We start from the raw sequence: 20,231 nt of genomic DNA on the forward strand, positions 1-20,231 counted from the left end.
GGCCTGCTGCGGCGGCGGCCGGGCCGGCTCGGCGCCTCCCGCCCCACGGCGGGGGCATTTCCCGGCCTCGCGCGTGGGGGCAATTAGCAGCGGTTGGGGCAGGAGGCCCGCGGTTGGGGCGCTGCCCCGGGGCAGCCGCTCGCCTGGGGCCACCCGCTCGCCCTTCTCCTCGCCCCGTCTCCAGGGTCACCCCAGGGCGCCCACCCTAGGGACCTCTCCCCCCCTCCTCCTTCCCCTCTGCCCCCAGCCAAGATGGCGGCGCTGCCTCATGCTCCGCAACGGGCGCGAAGCCGCGCCCAGAGGTTCCCCCCCAACACCCCCCTTCCCCGAACCCCGACTGCCCTCAGCCGACATGGCGGCCGCGCCCCTACGTGCCCTTAACGGCTTGGGGAGGTGGGAGGGGGCGGCTGTCAGCTTGCCAGCTTGCCCTCACTCAACATGGCGGCTCTCGCCTATGCTCCTGAAGGGCGCTGAAGCCGGCTGCCGATGACCCGGATGGGCCCGCCCGCCTGCCCTTAACCAAGAGGGAGCCTCGTTCCCCAGCTTTCCCAATGGGCGTGAAGGCGGGGAGAGGTGAGCGGAAGCCCGGATGTGGGCGGGGCCCCGGCGCGCGAGGGGGGCGGGGTCGGGGGTGCCCGGATGTTGCGTCGCGCCGGAGCCGCGGCAGCCGCCTGCGAGCGGGGGAGAGGAGCGGACGGAGCCAACATGGCGGCGCCGAGCCTGAGGCGGGAGTGAGGGAGGCGGCGGCGCCCTCCAGCCCGGGCAGCCCCGCAGCGCTACCGGGGCAGCGGCCCGGAGAGCGGAGCGGAGCGGAGGGAGTGGGGGGAGGAGCGAGCCGGCGGGCATGGCGAGGGCGGCGTAGGGGAGACCTCGGCGGGTCCCGGTGGGGGTGAGGGCCCAGGCCGCCTCCCCCCCTCAGCTCGGTCGGGCCCGCCCGGTACCGGAGCAGCGGAGGCCTCGGCCCGGCCTTTGGGGATGGGGGCCTAGGGCCGCCGCTGGGGGCCGAGCCGCTGCCCTCCGTCCTCCTGCTGCTGCGCCGCAGCCCCCGGGCTGCCCTTCCTGCAGGGGCAGAGCCGCCCTCCGCCCGCTCCCCAAAGCCGCCGCATTTGTGGCTTTTCCTTGTATTTTTTTTTTTCCGAGGGAAAGGGGGGAGGGTGGGAGGAGGCAGATTGACTTGTGGGGGAGGAAAGGTTTGTCCCTGAGCAGCGTTTGCTGGACTTTCGACCAAGACACTTTAAAAAAGCCGGGTGTTCGCCACCTTCAGAGGAAACCAAATTTGCCCGGCCCGGGAGGAGGAGGGAAGGCAGAAGCAGAGCCCCGTGCCGGGGTGCGGGAGCGGCCGAGCCGCGGTAGCATGTGTTAATGAAGGGGAGGAAGGAAGCGAGTGGAGGTTAGGAGCAAGCAGTGTGACATTAACCACCTTCTAGCTTCAGATAACCCTATTTTGGTCATTTAGTTATATATTTTGGGAGCTTTAATTTCTGGGAGAGTCAAGAGTTTTTATTTTTAGCATTTAATACAAATGTAGGACAGCGCAGCTGTACAATTTGGGAACTGAGAGAGGAAAAGCTGGAAGAGCTGCTAGCTGTGTGACAGGCCAGCTTCCCACTTCATCTCCAGGCCCAGCTTTCAGAGAAGGCGCTTTCCTGGGAGATAAGCTAGTGTTAAGGAACTGGTGGAGAGAAGACAAGCACTAAAAGTTATAATTGTGAGTAAATAATGAAGGAGAAGGTATGGGCTGAATTTTAAAATAACAGCCTACTTCAGATGACCTTCTCTTGGCTTTTATATTAAGGTTTCTAAYGCAACCCAATTCAATTTTTGGAAAAGTTGTTACACTAAGGAAGCAAATTGAGATTTAAAGTATTCTGAGCTTCTTGCCRATCTCCTTGGTTTATGAAGGTGGCATAAAGTGCTGCTGGTAAGAAAGAAACAGTGTAGTTAGTTTTTCAAAAATGATGTATTTAAAAGAAACGACCTAGAGCGAGCAGGGTTAGTTCTGGACTTTCCTCTTCCTCCTCCCCCATGTCAATAAATTATTTTAGGGTGAAGTAGGAATGAAGAAGGTTTAGGCATCAGTTGTTCGAAAAATCTCTTGGGTGGCTTCTGGCAAGTCTACCAGCTTTAATGTTGAACTCTGATATCTGAATTTGGAAGTTAGGCTTTCCTGATACAAGAGCCATATGTGAAACTCTTTGTAGGCACTTAAGCAGTTTTGTTGGCTAGTTTATTTAAAAAGTCAAGGAAAAAAGGGGATAGAAGACTTCTTAAAAATTCTTGTTTGGCCACTGTGTTCAAATTGCTGCATCAGAGCGGATATAAACAAGACAAGAAGAGCTTCTCGCTAAGGTTGGTTTCTGTAYATGATTTATTTTTTCTTCTAACATGCTAATGATTCACTAGTTTCCCTTCCTGTAAGGAACTGTTAGGATAAGTGGTAATATTCTGCCTTTTGCTGGCTTATGCTTTGAGCGCTGAGTGACTGCCCTGGTTTCAAATGAGCGTAGCCCCAGTAATGTGGACAGTGTTTCATTTCGGACGAGTCCTAAAACCTTMTTAAAAGAAGAGCCTTGAGCTAGTAGGTAGGGTTTTCGAGAGAGCTGATAAGGGGTTACTCAAAAAGAGTCCGGTTCAAGCAGTTATCTTCTTYGCCTTTTAGAATCAGAGCGAAGGCGAGCACAAGAAACCGTGGAACTTGGGACGGTGTTTCTGTTGGGACAGGTAGCGGGAGAAGCGGCTCGGTCCTCTACGCAGCGCGCGGAGGCTGAGCTTGCTGTGCGTTCGGATTTCTGTCTCGAGACCGACAGGCGTTTAGCGGCCTGCGAGAGTGGTGTTGTGGCTGGCTGGATTTTCTGGACTTGGAAAAAGTTTGGGAAGCTTTGCTGTAGGCAAATAGCAGGTAATCCTGAATGGGGGAGGGCTGAGTAATCCTGCTCAGGTGTCTCTTTGCTCGTGGAAACAGGCATATTGATCAAGTCAGCTGGGGCAGCGTGCTCAGTGTGGTCCAGGGCTCTGATTGTTGGCCTGGGTGGCCGAGATCCCCCGCCGTTGACCGACTCTGGCGTTGGCTGTGATGTGTCCCCTGCCTGCGTTTCAGTTTCCATGGCTTGAGCTGTTACGTATTCACGTAGGGAAGGCTCGGGGAGAGCGCGCGGTGGTGGTTGAATAGCTCCTGCTTCGTACCGGTTAGAGTTTCTCCTCAAAAAAAAAAAAAAAAAAGGTGGGGGGGGGAATGCCATTTCAGATTCCTTCAACACAGTTTTATTTCATTTCTACTTAAAGACAGTGTCTACTCCTGATCCTGGTTAAGCTGGTTTTGCTCTTTGAGCTCTGTGCACAGTGTAGCTTTTAACCAGCTCAGGAACCATCAGTGCTCTCATAGGCTTCTTCTATGTCTGTGTCTAGCACCTGCATGAACACTGGTGGCTGCTTGGCCCTGTTTTTTGGCACTGTTATGGCCTGCCAGGTACTTGCCTGGCTGAGGGCTCTCCTTTCTTTACAGCTCACTTTAATATTTTATTTTTTATGCTGTTTTCTCCCTGTGTTTCTGTGTGCAGTAGCTCAGGCTGGATTCCCACCTGGTGGTGGTGTTGCTCTGTTCGTGGCACCTCTCTGGCTCCTCTTGTAGCTGAAGCGTTGTGGGAGAGCGTTTGGATGCCGGTGGTAACCGGAGAGGTCTCTTTTTTGCGGGAGGGTCTGTTCCAGGGCTTCCTGACGCACGTGCATCCGGGAGCGTGGGACTCGGCGACGTGCGGAGAGGCTTGGTGCACAGTTGGGCTGTGAAAACCAGCTGTTGTCTAGATGGGCTCGCATTTGCTGAGAAGCAGGTCAGGGGGAGGGCGTTAGATCGGCATGTGAAATCAGGATTGTAGTTTTTATGGGATTCCTGGCATTGCCACTTGGTGGTAGGAATTAGAAGGGGGAATTAATTGACGTGAAAAGCACTTTCTGCGCTTAAAAAAGAGTCCCCTTCACTCTCTAGCCAAATCTATGCACACACACAAAAAAAGATCCTACCTTGAAACAGCTGTTGGTAGGACTATTTTTACATCTGGTTTGTACTTGTGGGGTTACAAATACTTTGTCTAGTGACGTAAACTATATTTAAATACAGTATGGCTGAATACTTCCTTCCCCAAGAGCCTTGGCCTCTGCCTCATGTGGCTCTGAGGGCAGAGTAAATACATGGTGCTTATCTGACACTATACACAGCAGCAGCTTTCTCTTGGGAATCTTGTCTACAATGTTCAATGAAGGGTGCAGATGGGGCAGAAACTGTTACAGGTACACCTCTGAACAGATCYTTTTTWTWTATTTATTTATTTAATTGCCAGGCCTTCCCTCTGGTACAGTGATGGCAGTGTAGTTTTTGACTGCATGCTTATCTCCTGCAGATAAAATCAAGTACACTCTTCTGGACTGGGCTGGGACTAGTCTGGTTTGCTGTAATTACAGAGCAGGGATTTTTAGGATCTYTTTTTTTTTCTGACCTACTGACATTATTGTACTGGTTTGGACCCGCTATCCTGTCCCAGATACAAAGTGCTCCAAAAGAAAGGTTCTAAAAACCTCCATACAAGACAACTCTGGATTAATCTTACTTCTTCTCAAGTCTGTTTTGGCAGTTGCTTTATGCTCTGCACAACAGCAGCTGTTTATATGTGCTCTTTTCTAACTAATCTCTCTGCCTTGTCCTCTAATGAATGTCAGCTGAGTTTACCTCCTCCAAACATACAGTGTTTTGTGGTTGTGACTGTCTTTGAGCAGGAGTCGGGGTGATCCCTCCACGCTGTGAGTGGAGGTCTGCGGGTTGTTGCAGGCAGTGCTTGTTTGTCCATTGTACTGGGAAGGTATGCTAACCGTCTGGCTAATTTTTTGGGTCTGTGTCACTGAGAAACATGCAGGAATCTGGTTGTTATATTAATTCTACTCATCTGGTGAGTTGAAATATGAAGCTTGAGTATATTTAAGAACTGTGTGTTAAACATGGCCCATCTCTGGCATGGTTTGGGAGCTAGTTGGGGCAATCTATCCTGTAAAATGCTACCCTACTTCTTACATTTTAAAGTTCTATTGTATTCGGAAAGAGCCCAACATCTCAAGCCAYATGGAAAGGAAAATTTTGAAAACAAACTGGTTTTAGCTGCTTTGGATGTCTGTCAAATCGTAAAATACTCTCCCCGCCTTAGATCTAACACTGTAAAACATTTGTTATGTCTCTGCTTTTGCATGCAGTGATACAGCATTAAAGTGCCTGAGTGCTTTTCCCTCCCTTGTGCAAAAAAAGAAAAAAGAAAACCTCCCAAGCCAAACATAGGGTGCTGTTCCTGTCCTAAAAAGCAGTTGTGACAGTGGAGAAGAGCCAGCTGCCACGGAGAGTCAAGGCAGAGATTCCCAAAGCTGGCATTGCTGCCCTCCTGTGAAGACAGAGGGACTGACCAAGCAAAATTTGACTCCTTGTGTGCTCAAAGTGTGTGAAAGGCAGTGAGGGACTCAGTCCTTTATGGCTCAGCCTGAGTGATACGGTTATGGAGATCGCTAGGCAAGACGTAAAATGAGCTGGTTTTCTGCCCTGCYGGTCTTCCCGTGTCTTGGGGATTTGGGGTTCGTTATGAGTTCACCTACTCTGAGAATGGTGCAAAGTCTCTTCACAGGTTTTGGGTTGGGCCTGGAGCCCAGAAGCAGCCTTTGCTAGTCTGCCTCGTGAAACAGAGGCGCAAATAAGCAAGTGTGTCATCGTGCTCTTTGGGGCAGGCGTAAAGGGTTTGACAAGTTTTTTGGTTACTCTGTCACTCTCAAAGTCTATGCCTGCTTCAGCTAGAAACACCTAGTCTTGAAAAATTGTCCGTTTAACTTTCAGGTGGAGCCGGAGCCGGTTTTAACCCGGAGTTGTTACGCAGAACCCAGTTCCAGCCCTGCAGAAAAGCAGCAGCAAAGTGACTTCAGTGGAGCTGTTCGTGTGCTTAGCTTTTCAGAGGATGAGAGCCCAAGGCCTGTGCTGCAGAGGCCCAAGCTCATAACGAACTTCATGCCTTGGAGTAGTTGCGCTTGAGCCGAGTAGGCTGCGGGTGCGTGTCTCTGCGCCAGCTAGGTTTGTGGTGTAGGATTGCTGTAATTGAAAGAAACCAGGGAAGGTGGGAGATGTCCTCCTTTTTCTGTCTGGGTGGTTAAGCTATTTTTTCCAGGGATAGCTGGCTTCCCCTCTTTGTGGGGCGTCTTTCATAGCAACAGGAAGAGAGGAAGAAGTGTGCATTTTCTGTGTATGTGAGATTAAACCACAGGAATCGCCAGGAGGAGAGTTGGGGTGAGCGACACAGCCAAAACGAATTGCCTTTTACAAAGGTAGTTGCAAGTCAAAGATGTCCTTAAAGAGGTGAAGAATGGGAGAAAGAAATCTTGAGATTAACTASGACTGGGATTCTGAAACCAAGACTTTCAGCTGTTTATTTCTGTTTGCATTTCCTTCTCTTTGGTAATCRGGGTGAATTAGGAAAGTTGATATTTGGGTTCTTGTGCGGTAGCGTGATGCCTCGGGCTGTGTTCGTCTGATAGCGTGCCTATGAGACAAACTTCTGTGCTRGGAAGATGCGAGTTTGGCAATTTGAGCATTTATCCTTCCTACCCCRCCACGATGAGTGTTCTTAGGCCTTGCAAATTAAGCAAGATTAGATCTTGTCAATAGAGAAAACACTACTAGGTGTCTCTCTTGTATCTGTTTTCAGAGAGCCGTGGAATGGAACATGTAAGAGGTCTCACAAAGACCAGCAAGGCTTGAACTGACTAACCGTAGAACACTCTGTAGGCACCAAAAGCTCGTTTTTCCTGTTCACGTTAAATTATTTTAATGATCCTTGAGTGCTGTGTAAGGTCTCCTCTCGAGTCTGGGATGTGATGCTTGTTTGCASGCTGGCTACGAGGCTGAGGCAAGGGTAGGGCAGGTGTGACCGCGGAGCGGGCGCGCGTGCCCTGCGTGCGGAGGCGTTGCCRTAGCTGGCTCGCACCAAGGTGCTCTTGCCCTGTTACTGAAGAGCAGGGATGCCTCTTCCTCCAYGCAGTCCTGCGCCTGGCCTGTTAATACAGGAAGGTTTGCTCTCCTCCTCCTCAGGGAGGAGCTGGGCTGCCACTGCTCCGTGTCTGGGGGGTTATTCATGAGCAGAGCTCTGCTGCCCGCACGCTGCAGCACCGGGGTGAGAAGATGGGGGCAAGGCAGCCCTGCCTGCGCTGCGGAGCAGGGACTGCGAGCCGCTCGGAGCAGTGCCCTGCGGTGCCAGCTGCGCCGTTAGCTTCTGCGCTGTGCTTACCGGGAGCGCRGTGCRAGARCCACGGGCAAGAGTCATCGCTCACRTGGAGTTTGGCTGTGCTCTGTTACRAATAACACCCGGGCGATAGATTAGAGACCCTGCCGCTCACGGAGTCTGTTYGTGGTTTCTTTGCAGGTGTCCCACAGCAGTTTGCGTGGTCCGTTTGCTCTTCAGTAGGCTTTTTCATGCAACTGCAGGGGAGAAAAGCACACCTAGATATAGCAGAATGGTCCAGAAAGCTGAGGGCAAGACCAGCATTGCTATTACACTTGAAGCAAACTTCAACCTCTGTTGGACTCTTGTACCATGTAGGCACCTCTCTTCCCTTAAAACGGATCCGAAACCCCAGAGAGGCTCCTTGGCTGCTGTGAGTTATTGCAGAAATGCCAGTGGTGGATCTGGTGCCATTTTCACTGGAAACATGTATGTCACTTGTTAACTAGGCTTAAAATGCGGCCTATTCTTTACACCTTTCAGTAAGAGATTTTCCTGCTCTGTACGCTCGTGTCCTTGATGACATGATGCTCAAAGGAATTTAAATTGTTTTTTTTTGTGTGTGTGTGTGTGTGTGTGTGTGTGCACGCAGCAAAGCAGTTCATATTCTTCTGATACGGTAGGTTTAAAGTACGAGGAAAGCCCAATTCACGGGGAAGCAGGGATCTCTTCCAAATGATGATTTGCTGGAATCCCCTGCTTGAAAATAACTCCAGCAGCTCAAGTGGTTTGGGTGGTGCAACCATAAGAAGCTGCTCACCAGGACTCAAAATTGAAGAGAAYCACTGAAACCTGCAATTACTAGTGAGGATAATTTGGGTAGTTTTTTTCCCTAGTCTTGTATTGCAGAGGCAGGTGAGGAAAGTACAAATGTAGATGAAAGGGGCATCAGGTCGGGTTTCTTGGGCTGCCTCTTCCCCTGTGAGGCTGTAGTCCTAGTACAGCGACGAGGATCCCAGTTGAGGGGGTGAGGCCAAAAAGGGAAGGTGTCGTGGTGTGAATAGCTGGGCATAGCACGTAAGTAAATGTTTGATTTTTTGCTCTCAGCTTTTATAGAGAGCTCAAAGCTGCTTAGATGATTTTCCTCGCAAGAAAGCGGTGACAACTTACTCTGAGGTGTCTGTACTTGTTTCTTGTCCCTCCCTGCTGCTTATGTTCTTTCCTTGTTCGCTTTTAGTGCACCRGTATTTACAGCTATTGCAAAACCCAAAACCAGAGCAGTGAAATATTGAGCCACCAGTTAGCATAAYACAGTTTAAAGAAAAGACACCCAGATGGAAGTGTCTCGGAGAACAGCTCGAGGTGAGATGCCTTTATATGAGAAACAGAGGAATAAAATGCTCGATTCTATGTGAAAGTGTGGTGTTACCTGCAGGATACCTCTCATTTACGGTTAGCATAGTCACCTGAGAGGTTTTCCCATCCTTACTAAGGCTTTCCACCGGAGAATCTACAGGGTAACGGGTGGCTGCTGGGGTTACGTGCGATGTCCCTGCTAGCGAGCCGAGGACGGAGTGTGATTCGAACCCGAACCTGCGTTTACACGCGCCGTTTGATCGTGGACGTGCCTTGCGGCGCAGGCGTTGGCCGTGCCAGCTTGCGCTCTCCCCTCCAGTGCTGGGTCTGGGATGTGAGCAGGGGACTGAGCAGTGTGGATGTGGTCACCCTGGTGTAAGGGAAGAGTTTAGCCACGCAGGTGCGGGCTGTGCTGCGTTCCTTGCCCACGGCGCCAGAAAATGACTGGTGCATGGTTTTATTTACTAGTATAGACACCAGTTGAGATACTGTAGCACCAAAACCGGTTCGGTCGCAGTCAAGGAGCAGAGACAGCTTTATCCCCACAGCCTGATGGTCAGCCTGAAATGCAGTTTTTGGTGAACACTTTGCCTTCCGTGTTTGCAGCTCATTACACTGGCTGTTACTGTGCTCCCTAGAGAGCTGGGATAAGGAATGGAAAACATGAGGCTTCTGCTTTCTGTCTCTGCTGCTAGTGATAGCTGAGCCTGTTGGGCACAAATGGTGTTTTGGTCTCCAAGCTGGGCTGGCTCTTGCAATAGGCAAAGCTCTGGCTCATCCAAATGCRGTGGAAAGGTGTCTGCTGTACGCAGTAGGGTGTGTTGAGAATAACCTGTTTTTTAATGCGATGTTTGGCTTTCAGAAGTTCTCRTCAGCTAAGTGGGGTCATGTCACGCTACAATCTTGTAGCTGCTTCTCGGTGATGTCCTCTTCCCCCTCGGTGCTGAGTATAAGGGTGTGAGTATGTTTTGCTTTGGCTTTTCAAAGTTGCTCTTTACCTTTGGGTTGGGTTGGCTTCAGTTGTCTTCTCTGGTGACACACAGAATGGGTGGAGAGGGAAAAGCTCTGAGAAGCTGCTCTGCTCCGTGTCCCCAGCTGGAGTTCTGGTCTGACGGCGCTTGTGCTGGCGGGGCCGAGCCTGTTCTCTGGAGGGATGACGATGTCAGACCTGAGTTTCGTTACCAGAGGCTGATACTTGGGCTGATTTGGAGAGCTGAGGAGCTGGAGATTGAAATCAAGTGGCTTAGCAGTGCTTGCTTTCTGCCCCCRTTGGACTCTTGCCCAAATAACTTCTGGTGCCAGGCGTTTTGAATATTTTTCTGTCTGCCTGGAAGAAGCAAGCTCTGAAAAGATGGTTTAGAGCAGTTTATCTTCAAGCACTCGGTAGAGGCAGAAACAGACCCAGCGCCGCTGTTTGCCCTGCGTTCTTTCTGGCCACGTGTCCCAGCTCGCCGCTGGTTGCACCCTTAAGGTGCTTTATTTGACCTGAAGTTCATAGACCTGTTTATATAACCCTGACCCTAAAGAAGGTTTAAAACATACACCCTGCAGTGGTGTTCAGTGCTTAATCAAGACCGGGAAAAAAAGACAAAAGTCAAGACTAAAGATCGTGCTTTTTTAAACAATTTGTATTCAATATTCATGTAACTATGTGCTTCTGGTTGGTACTCCTGCAGCACATCAGTTGATGGTCCCATGCCGTGTTCATGTGTTCTGATTTACTCGTTATTTTGAACGATTTGGTTAAATGAAGCGTTTTTTGTCACTCTTTGCTGCCTCTTCGCAATCGATTCCTCGAGCTCTCGCGGTTGCTCGGCTAAYGCTGACCCAAGGAAGCTCTGTTGGCGCTGAGGACTGCGCGAAGCTGCTCGTACGTGGCCTGAACGTAACGCAGGGTGGACAAGGTGAGCGTTGCCCTTCGTTGCGCTGGGGCGTGAGCGCGGGCTGCCAGAAATTCCCGTACGTGTGCGCTCTGCGGCTCTCCAGGCTCTGGCTCCAGCTCCTGGTAATGGCCACTCTATAAACTTTGTGTTCAAAAAGGTTTACAAGGCTTCAGAAACTTTGTCTTTCATTGGGTATGCTGGGCTAGAGCCCAGAGCTGTGTTTGAACACTGCGTTTGACTTTTCAATGTAGCTAATGTGGCTCAACTCCTGGGGGAAGTGCGGTGGCTATAGAAGCATGAAGGTGCTTTATTCTGATCCTTTTTTTTTCCCCCTTCCTTCCTGTGTAGAAATTGCTATGAGCTGTTGGTACTGAGAACCGTCTTCATCAGAAGCTGTATTGATAAAACGGTTCTCCTCGGGGGTGAAAAAACTTATGTAATATATAATGCCCTCTCCTCCACAGCAGGAGTAGTCGGAGCTGCGTAAAACTGTTTTTTGTCTCAGAGTGGTAGTCACTGAACGTATTTTTATTTAAGCTATTTGCATTTTATTATAGGAATAAAAAAGAGAAACTCCTTCTGTTTAAATCTCGCTCACGCCTTGAGCTGGCGGATTGGTTGCAGCCTTCAGCTCAAGGCGTCGAAGCGGGGACAGCGCCCCGGCACCGGGGCGAGGAGCGGACCGCGATCGYTCCCCCTCTCCGCGGAGCAGCTCGCGCCGAGCGTGGCAGCTGCTCGGCCTCCCTCGTCGAGCCGGGAGGGGATGCGARTAACGCTGGGCGCGTACGTCGCTTCTCGGACCTTCAGAACGCTCCGCGAGCGGTCGTTAACGCGGCAACGACACCCTGGGAAGTAGGACGGCGTTACCGTCCTCTCCGCTTGCCCGAAGGCCGCGGGGTGAGTCGTTGGCAGTGCCAAGAGCGCGCTTGGAGATTCCTGCTGTTATCCCGTGTTTTTTCCGTTCGCCTGCGTCCAGCTCTGGGACCCGGCGGAGCCGYTCGGGAACGGCCGTCGTGTCGCGGTTTGGGCTTGCTTGAGGGGAAAGGRAACAAAAGCTGGGTGCCACTCGAAGGAGGTTTTTACTGACTTTTCTCCCATCTGAGGGGCTGAACTGGGGAGGATGGGAGAGGGGAGCGTGACCGGCCCAGCCGGGACCTGCTGCTCTGCGTGCCAGCCGCCTGTGCGGACGTGGCCGAAAGGAGCGGATCTGCTCTGGGAGGAAGGAGTGAATTGAGGTTAATACCACTTTGTTTTGTTTGTTTGTTTTTCCCCACTCTTTTCTTGCATTACTGCCCAAATTTGGCTGCTCTCTCTGCCTAGCCCTCCCAGGTAGGGAAATGCTGCCGTGCCTGCCTGGAAACCACAGAGGGTGGTGTCGGAGCTGAAATCTCTTGTGTGAAAGAGACTGTCAGCGCCGCAGCCCTTGATAACCCTCGCTCTAGCGTGTCGCTGGAAAGGAGGACTCCTGACCTGGTTAGGCTGACAAGGGCCAGTGTTTCAGGGTATTGCTGCGACGCGTGAACGGGTGCGCGACTCCGCCGCGCGGTACGCATGCCGTCAACGCTGCGGGTGCGCCCGCCGTGGGTGCTTTTGAGCCGGGGCTCTTTGTAAAAAGACAACTGAGCGCAGAGCTCTTTCCCCTGCACTGCTGCCTCCTGCCACCGGCCGTGAGGTGGCTGCAAGCTGTTCGGTCCGGAGTGGACCGAAAGTGCTTAAATACCCATTTCTCGGGGTCTGAAGCCTGCCAGGGTTGCCTGTACGGGTGACTTTGGGCTGAATAGCTTCAGGGAGAGTACCCCGAGTCAGTGTATCATCCCAAATTACCCCTAGAGCCGGACTTGCTTGCAGGTGTAGTGGGTCGTGAGATCGGGCTTTTACGTTCAAGGTGCAAATGTTTGCCAAGAATGAATGAAATCCCAGTTTGGGCTACGTGCCATGTTCTTGCCTGGCTGCCTCCAATTTCCCACCTGTAGCTTCCAAAGTAAATCCCAGCCATGGAAAAAAAATATAGATATATCTATCTCTCCGGAGATGTAGGTAAACCCTCGAGCGTTTCAGCTTTAAGAGGCCTGGTAAGTGAGCCTTGAGGAGCAGAAGTTCCCATGGAGAAACCTCCTCCGAGGCAACTTCCTTTCTGCCCAGTAAACTTACCGCGAGTGACAGCTTTTGAAGAGACTTGCGTTTCCAAAGGGCTCGTCGCGGGTTCCCGGCACCCGTCTTGGTGCAGCGCCGTTGTCGCACYGGCGCTTGGCCTGGCGCGGTTCCCCTGTTCAGACATCCAGGTGCGGGACGCTTCGTTTAGTCGTGGCAACGCTGCTCCTCCGAAGGAGGACGGGCAAAGACAGGGTTGTGACTGCTCCTTCCCAGCAACCGTAGCTGGGTGATTGCTGCCCCAGAAGTGTGTCTCAGCACGAGGTGCATTAGATTTTCTTTTTTGGACCGGCCGGCTTGCTGCAGGCAGGTATGTCTGCAGTTCAGCTGGAAACAAAAATGGGACCGACCTGATTTCTTGCTCTTTGAGACCAATAGGCAAAAAAAAAAAAAGCCTTTAGGTCCGGTGAAGAGGGATCGATACCCGCAACTGCACAGCTCGAAGGACCGACCCTTTCTCAACGCAGAAACCTCCCCGCGTCCCCTCTCATCGACCGAGAGCGCTGGCGTGCCGGGATGCGCGGGCAAACTCCTGCCTTTTCCTCTTCCCCGTAGCTTCTTCGCGTCCCGCTCCCCGCTGCACCGAGAAGGACGCGGGTCTCGGCAGAGCCGGGCCGTTCCGGCCGGCCTGGCCCTTTGCGTCACGGGGCGCCTCTGAGAGCCTGGAGCGGGGAGAGCCGCTGGGACGAGGGGCTGAGCCCGGAGTCGGTCGCCGAAGCCAGCCTGACGAGGCCTGCTCTCGCCCGACTTTAAAAGCGAAACAGGTTCAGGCCTGCCGAGCGGCTGATTTGCTTTTCACTTGATGTTTCGGTGCGATACCGGTGGCTGTGCTTAATGGCTTAGCCTATTTAATGCCTGTCTGTGTGCAGTGGTGGGGAGGAATTAAGCAAGCGTTCTTCCTGCAAAGCCGAGGGTTGAGTTAGGACTGCGGAGCAGCCTGCTTTAAGGCCGGTAGATACAAGGAGTTGTTTTGCTGGAGTGGAAAAAGCCAGCCCTTGCTTGCCCGGGTTACGAGTCTGGATTCCTTCTCGTGCTCTACCCTGCCGCTGGGGCATTGCAGCGTGTAGATATTTCTACCAGCAGGCGCTTGGGTTCATAAGTTAACGTGGCAAAGACCTGTCAGTGGTAACAGAGGTCAGYGCAGTCCAGCCTGTACCCAATTTTCCATTTTTAACATAAGCTTTTCCAGCGAAAGAGCTGTTGCGCCGAGGGGAGGACGARTTAACTGCCAAACGTGGGGAGAACTAAACGCCGCGGGGTGGGCGGGATWCCCAAATTGCCCCGAGCTCGTCGATGAATCTTCCATGTGGGGGCTTGAGGATCCGGACTCCTGGGTTCTCCTCGCGGATCCAGCAGGCTGGGCCGTGTCCGAGGCCGAGGGTCAGCATCGGTTTTTGAACACCGGGGGAAGGTAGCGCTGACCTCCGGATGGGAACGTGAAGTAGGTAGGAAGCGGAAGTAATTCCTCAGGGAGCCGAGCAGCGGCTACTGCTAGCGGAGGGATTTTTATTAAACATCTTGCTGAGCATAATAGGGAATAAGCAGCAAAATTCCCCGTTACAGCCTGGTSTCCTCCTCCTGTCTCCTAGGGTCGCAGCGGTCGGAAGGGCCTCGTGCTCCGCTGGGAACTGCGCGGCACGCGCCGAGCCTGGCAGCCCTGTACGATGGCCTCCTTCAAGCGGAGCCGMGCGCAAGCCTGGCCGGAGGAGAGGGGGGACCGCGAGCACGGACTCTACAGCTTGCATCGTATGTTTGACATTGTGGGCACCCACCTGACCCACCGGGACGTACGCGTGTTGTCCTTCCTCTTTGTGGATGTGATCGACGACTACGAGAGGGGGATGATCCGCAGCGGCCGGGACTTCTTGCTGGCGCTGGAAAGGCAGGGCCGCTGCGACGAGACCAACTTCCGGCAGGTGCTCCAGTTGCTCCGGATTATCACTCGCCACGACCTACTGCCCTAYGTCACCCTGAAGAGGAGACGGGCTGGTAAGTGCCACTTGACCCGCGTTCCCGGTTGTTCTTACGGAGTTATTAGGGTGTTTAATTCATTAGAAGCTGAGTCTGCCACGAGCCAAGCTGCTAATCCTCGGTGTTGACAGCAGGAGCAGGAAGAGCCTCTCTGTACCCRCGCTGGAGCCGTGCGGGCGGTTGCTTGTCTGCGCCGCTAAACGGGGGCGGTTAGCGTGGCCCGCTCCTTAACGAAGCGCGCCTCGTTGCAGAGCTGTCTCCCGTTTCCCTGCTGCTGACTCCCCGCAGCTTGGAAGCGCAGTGCGTTGGCCGAAGGACCTCGAGGCTTTTAAGGACTAACGTGCGCATGGAAAGCGCCAGAGCAGCACGAAGCGTGGGAGGAGAAAGCAAAGGAGCAGCTCGCGGGCTTTTAGCAAGGCTCGCTCTGACCCAGYGCTCTTTAAAAGCCGTGCCTACGTGCAGCTTTAGGTTAAAGCCTCCCTTTGTTTCTCGCGAGCACTGAGGCCTCCTTGTTTCTTCAGTGGCAACTGTAACGGGATGTCCTGCCGCGCGCTGCGTTGCAGACTGGCTGCTGCTCTGTAATTCCACAYTTGTGACTGCCAGGCTTTCCTAGTTCCCACCGTTTACTTCTCRATTTAGAGAGAGGTTGCTCGTGACCTGAAGTCCCTGCTCTTGACGTGATGCCTCAGGTGGTCTTCAGGYGTGATGGGTAAGTGGGGAGTGAGARAGGGGGAGCAGGACAAGGTGCGCAGGGGGTCTCGCTCGTTAAACTTGCTTCTGCTTTGCTTTGAGTCARATGAAGTCATAAGTTGCCTTCAAGGGGGGAAAGTTGGTCAAAAACGTCAGAGGTAAGCGCRGTTTTGGAAGGTGACAGATGTCTCCCTTGAATTGTTGCTGTCCAGGTCCTCTAGTGCGCAGTGAGGCTGGGCTCAGTGCGAGAGGCTGGAGTGGGGAAACTTGGGTCACGATGAGATTTCGGAAGGACGTGCGCCTTCTTCCGCTGCCATGCGGACTTACAGTTCAAGGAACCTAATCCAGATGAACCAGACCTGGAAGAAGTCTCGTTCCAGTCGTGAAAGTAGTGCCCTGTTGTGGCAGGGAGTGCAAGGCAGCCACTTCAGCAGGATTAAACCGCTGAAACTTGCATTTTCTTTTTAAATTAGCGTAACTGTGCTTTCTTGGCAGTTCTAGACTGCTGAGTCTCTCCGGTTTCTGTTTGCACTGTGGGCAACAGAGATGTTTGCTGCYGGTGTTTGAGAAAGCAAAGACCACAAGTACGGGCAGGCGTAACAACCTGGGTTTGGGGGTGAGCCGTAGGGAGGAGAGGCGAGGGGCCTCGTGGACGGGCAGCGGGGTGGCGATGCTGGAGCCGGACAAATCCTTTACGTCGAGGTTGTCACGAGGAGCGCGGTGATGTGTGACGCTCGGCCTCGCGCTGGCTGCGGCGACCCTCCCGCCGCGAGGCGAACTGAGCAGGCAACCGAGGCAGCTTGAAAATTAACCAGCTTCGGCGCTGGGTTAATTCTTAACCGGGATTGTTTTCCCCAGGCTTAGGGGCACGGTTGCTCGGACGCGCGAGCTGGGCTTGGGAACACGTGCCTGGGATCGGAGAGGGGCCGGGACCTCTCCTTTGGGTGGTAGCTGCTGGATTGCGCAGGTATAAAACACTCGGGCGGTTCGATGTTAGTCGCTAGCCACAACCTTTCTCCTTGCGGGCCGTCCTAATTGCTTTTTTAATTGCAGTAGAAACTTCCAGCTCTGATAGACTTTGTGGAGATTGCGTAGCCTGAGCGCGTAGGAGAAGAGCTCTGCCACCGTGAGCAGCCTCGGCCCCAGAGAAGTCATTCTGGGAAATTTTCCAGGCTCTCGTCCCCTTCCGAATTTCATCCGATGGAGCGCTCTGAAGAGTTAGTATTTTAGTGTGGTGGATTTTTGTCATACAGAAAAATACCTGAAAGATATCTGGCCTYTTCTGAGCGAGCGGGGGTTGTGGATTGGTTGCTTAGTTGGTTGATTAGTATCTCTAGGTTCCTGTAGGGTTTGGGGGATGTTACAGTATTTTTCCTGTTTCTTGAGAAACTCTCTTCACTTGTTTTGAAAAATCCAAACCAAAGGGAGAAATTCACTGCTTTCTCAGTCGGCTAAAGCAAGGTGATCTCTGCCTGTGTCAGATGCACAAGTTGTCACTGTAATAACTTTAAAATAAGAAAATTCAAACCGGGCTCCATCTCTGCAGCATTTCACAAACGCTCCCAGTATGTGAAACTCTTTCCTTTCTCATCTCCTGTCTAAAACAGATTTCTTTAAACAGCTCCTTTTAATTTTGTTTGCACTTCTTCCCCCTAAGAGAGTTCAGAGCAGTCAGTCTAACTGTATTATTTCTTGCTTACTGGGAGAGGCTGCCCTATTTATGTACAATTAGGGAGCTGGAGATTGACATTTGTGTGTTAATGTGCTGCTGTGTTATGAGAAATGATGCTTCCTTATCGGTTAGATTTTTTGTTCTTGTGATTTGTCCAGCCGCGTTTGGAGGGAAATAGTTTTTAACTAAATGCACAAAAMTTACACTGGAAAAAGCTTTATTAAATAACGGGGGGCTGGGGAGCTGCCTCCTCACCTGCTCAGTCCCCCTGTAAACTTCACTCGGTGGCGSCTTCTGCTCGGCGGTTTGACTTTCCTCAAAACTTGGGCAGTAAATGCCTCCTGCCCCAGCACGTAATTTCAAAGGTCTGATCTCCTAAAGTCATTTAAATAACGTAGGCTGTTATAACRTCAGGTTTCAATGGGTTTATTTTAAAGCGTTTTGAGTAATCAAATCCTTCAGCAGCAATTAAGTTGTTGGGGAGCTTGTCCCCCTTCCAGGGCAGCTCTGACTTTGGCAAGAGCCTGCAGGGAAAGGTGAAGCTGTAGAGGAATTGCACCTACTTTAGCAGGTATTTAGTGGAGCTTGGAGATCAACGTGTAATTTGGTAGCTCGTGTAGGCAGCTTAAAGGGAATCCTGCAGCCGGCTCCTCCTCCGAGGCGCTCGCCGGGTACGTGCAGCCCTGTGAGAGGGAAGGGGAAGGGGGCGAGCGCGAACGGCAGAGGTCCGGAGTAAGTTGTGGCCGCTGGCAGAGGCCACCGCGCCGCCTGCTTCGGGGGAAGCTTCTCCCCGAGGGTTGCGTGTGACGCTGTCCGGAGCGAGCGASCGCGGAGATGAACGCGAGCGGCCTCTCCTACGCAGAGCTGTTCTGGGTTTCGAGCGCTCGGCTCCCGACCGCGGGCGGCTCATCCGAGAGGCCCGGTGTGAGAGGGAGCAGGTCTTGACGCGCGGCTCSGCTCGAGGGCGGCTTGTTTGGGGAGCGTTGGGGGCACCTGCGTGAGAGCAAATGTCATCGTTAGGACTGGAAAACACTATGCTTGAGAGCGTTAAGGTACTGCCTCCTGCAAAGTTTTGACTACTCTTTTTTCTTTTAAACAAAAGACCAGTAAATTCACTCTTGGGCTCGTGAAGGACCCCAGCGCTGATTCCGGCAGAAGCCCCCCTGCCTGGGGGGCAGGGGAAGCCGCGGTGTTTCCCGGTGCACGGCATCGATAAAGCATCTTAAGCACGTGCTGGCGTCTGCCATGTCGAGACAGATCTCTTCTGGCCTCCCTTTTACAGAGCAAAACATTCTCTCTTCCAGTGTGTCCGGATCTCGTAGACAAGTACCTAGAAGAGACATCCATCCGTTACGTGACGCCCCGAGCTCACAGCGACGCAGAGCACGGTCTCGGTCACCCCCACAAATCAGGTGAGCGTTCAGGTCTGCCGGCAAGCGTCGGGGGTCCGGGAACATGCTCCGCCAGGCAGAAATCATCGTATGAATTTTCACAGTAATGCTTGGGCCCGGCGAGGGGGGAGGCGAAGCCCGGCGGGGCTTGAGGGGTGCTGTGCTGCCGCCTCGCCCTGCCCCGGGGCTTGGGGGTGCGCGGAGAGCCGTGGCAGCCTGTGCAGTGCCGGGCCGAAGGCAGATGGAAATTCAGAGAGTGCTGGTGGAGGGCCGGGAATCTGCCTTTCCCGCAGAGCACTCGGTGTTTGTAGCGGCCCTGAAAGCGGGGTGGTCTCTCGCAGCTCCTGGGGGACCACCTCCCTGCTCCTGCTGTCTCCTCGGAGCCGGAGGAAAGGGGTCCCTCTTCCCCCTGCCCCCCTGCCCTGCCGGCACGCGAGCAGCTCTCCTGGGGCTGCTAAATGCCTCTTGGCGCAAGCTTTTGGGAACRGGGGAAGAGCCAGGAGGTGACGGAGTGGCGCGGAAAGGAGAGCGCGGTTGGGGTTGGGTGTTGGGAACAGCGTGCTAGCCGAGACAGTCACGGATTTCAGGTGTAACCAGAGAAGCGGGGGGGGGGGCTGTAAACAACCGCCTGCGAGCTTTGGTGGGGGCTGGCGAGGTGGCGGTGGGGGACGGAGCAGCCTCTCCATCTCCGGACGCTTTCAACACGGCCGCGGCAGGGGTTGCAGGACCTTGTGGCCCTCGGTGACAGCGGGGATGGCTCTGCTGCCTCTAACCCTCCCCCCCCCGCCCCGTCCTTTCTCTGAGCAGTGCCTCCCCACCACCCCGTGGTCTGCTGTTCCTCTGCGGGACCTCAGATATGCACCAAGAGGCCTGGCCGTGGGAGAGCCCTCCTCAGCAGCCAGCGGAAGAGGAGGAAGTCGGTGACACCGGACCCTAAGGAGAAACAGACCTGTGGTAAGAGCGTCGCGGAGGGCCGGGGCGGGTTCGCGGTGCCGGGGTGAAGTCTGAGCGAGGCTAACGTCCGGGTCGGTCGTGGCTTGGGCTCCGATCTGGGGGGCCTCTGCCCCCGAAGTGGAGCTCGACGGAGGCAGCGTGACTCAGGTGGCTTCCGAGCGGACGCGCTTTGCCCGCTCCAGCCCCGCTCTGAACGCTGCGCGCGTCCTGATGGGCTCAGCTCGGYGACAGGCACCCGAGTCCGGCCCCGGTTTGCAAAGCTTGGGCGCGTTACGCTCCCTGCGCCGGCGTGGAGCTGGGTGACGGTGGCTCCCAGCGCGGGGGGACAGCACCCTCTGCGGGTTGGGGGGGGGGTCCCCTGTGCTGGGTTTCCCCTTCCCAGGAGAGGGTTGAGCCCGCATGGAGCCGCGCACCGAAGCGCTGTAACTGCCTTTCCCTGCTTCCCTCCGCCCTCAGATATCCGCCTGCGAGTCCGAGCCGAATACTGCCAGCACGAGACGGCGCTTCAAGGCAACGTCTTCTCCAACAAGCAGGACCCCTTGGAGCGGCAGTTCGAGCGCTTCAACCAGGCCAACACCATCTTAAAATCCCGGGACCTGGGCTCTATCATCTGTGACATAAAGTTCTCAGAGCTCACCTACCTCGACGCGTTCTGGCGCGACTACATAAACGGCTCTTTGCTGGAGGCCCTCAAGGGCGTCTTCATCACGGACTCGCTCAAGCAAGCCGTGGGCCACGAAGCCATCAAACTGCTGGTTAATGTGGACGAGGAGGATTACGAGGTCGGGCGCCAGAAACTCCTGAGGAACTTGATGCTGCAAACGGCCCCCTGACGCGCTGCCGGGCTGCAGCCTGGCTGCTCTTTGGGATCCAAGCTTTTCTCCACCCTCCCTTCCTCTTTATTTTTTTTTTCTTTTTTTAAAAAGAA

General features: G+C 53.7%; 1 protein-coding gene and 1 long non-coding RNA gene across 4 annotated transcripts; one reads left to right on the plus strand and one right to left on the minus strand.

Annotated features, from left to right (window-relative positions):
- Positions 1-658: 658 nt before the first annotated feature.
- On the plus strand, positions 659-20,219 carry DEDD (death effector domain containing). 3 transcript variants are annotated; one of them, XM_085319537.1, is made up of 6 exons: positions 659-2,349; positions 5,861-6,068; positions 14,215-14,614; positions 18,263-18,370; positions 19,157-19,303; positions 19,760-20,219. In XM_085319537.1, the coding sequence occupies exons 3-6, from the start codon at positions 14,290-14,292 to the stop codon at positions 20,134-20,136; spliced, it is 957 nt and encodes a 318-aa protein (XP_085175663.1). In that variant the 5' UTR covers positions 659-2,349; positions 5,861-6,068; positions 14,215-14,289; the 3' UTR covers positions 20,137-20,219. The 3 variants fall into 3 exon arrangements, with proteins under 3 accessions (XP_085175663.1, XP_085175661.1, XP_085175660.1); XM_085319535.1 differs by lacking the exon at positions 5,861-6,068 and adding an exon at positions 11,032-11,371; XM_085319534.1 differs by lacking the exon at positions 5,861-6,068.
- On the minus strand, positions 17,361-19,284 carry LOC146587465 (uncharacterized). The gene is made up of 2 exons (XR_014897630.1): positions 19,212-19,284; positions 17,361-18,288 (listed from the first exon to the last, which is right to left on the minus strand). It is a non-coding gene; the product is annotated as an uncharacterized LOC146587465 (long non-coding RNA).
- Positions 20,220-20,231: the final 12 nt, after the last annotated feature.

This window comes from Rhea americana, unplaced genomic scaffold (assembly GCF_003343005.1).
Source record: "Rhea americana isolate MKP2758 unplaced genomic scaffold, rheAme1 scaffold_595, whole genome shotgun sequence".
Taxonomy (NCBI): domain Eukaryota; kingdom Metazoa; phylum Chordata; class Aves; order Rheiformes; family Rheidae; genus Rhea; species Rhea americana.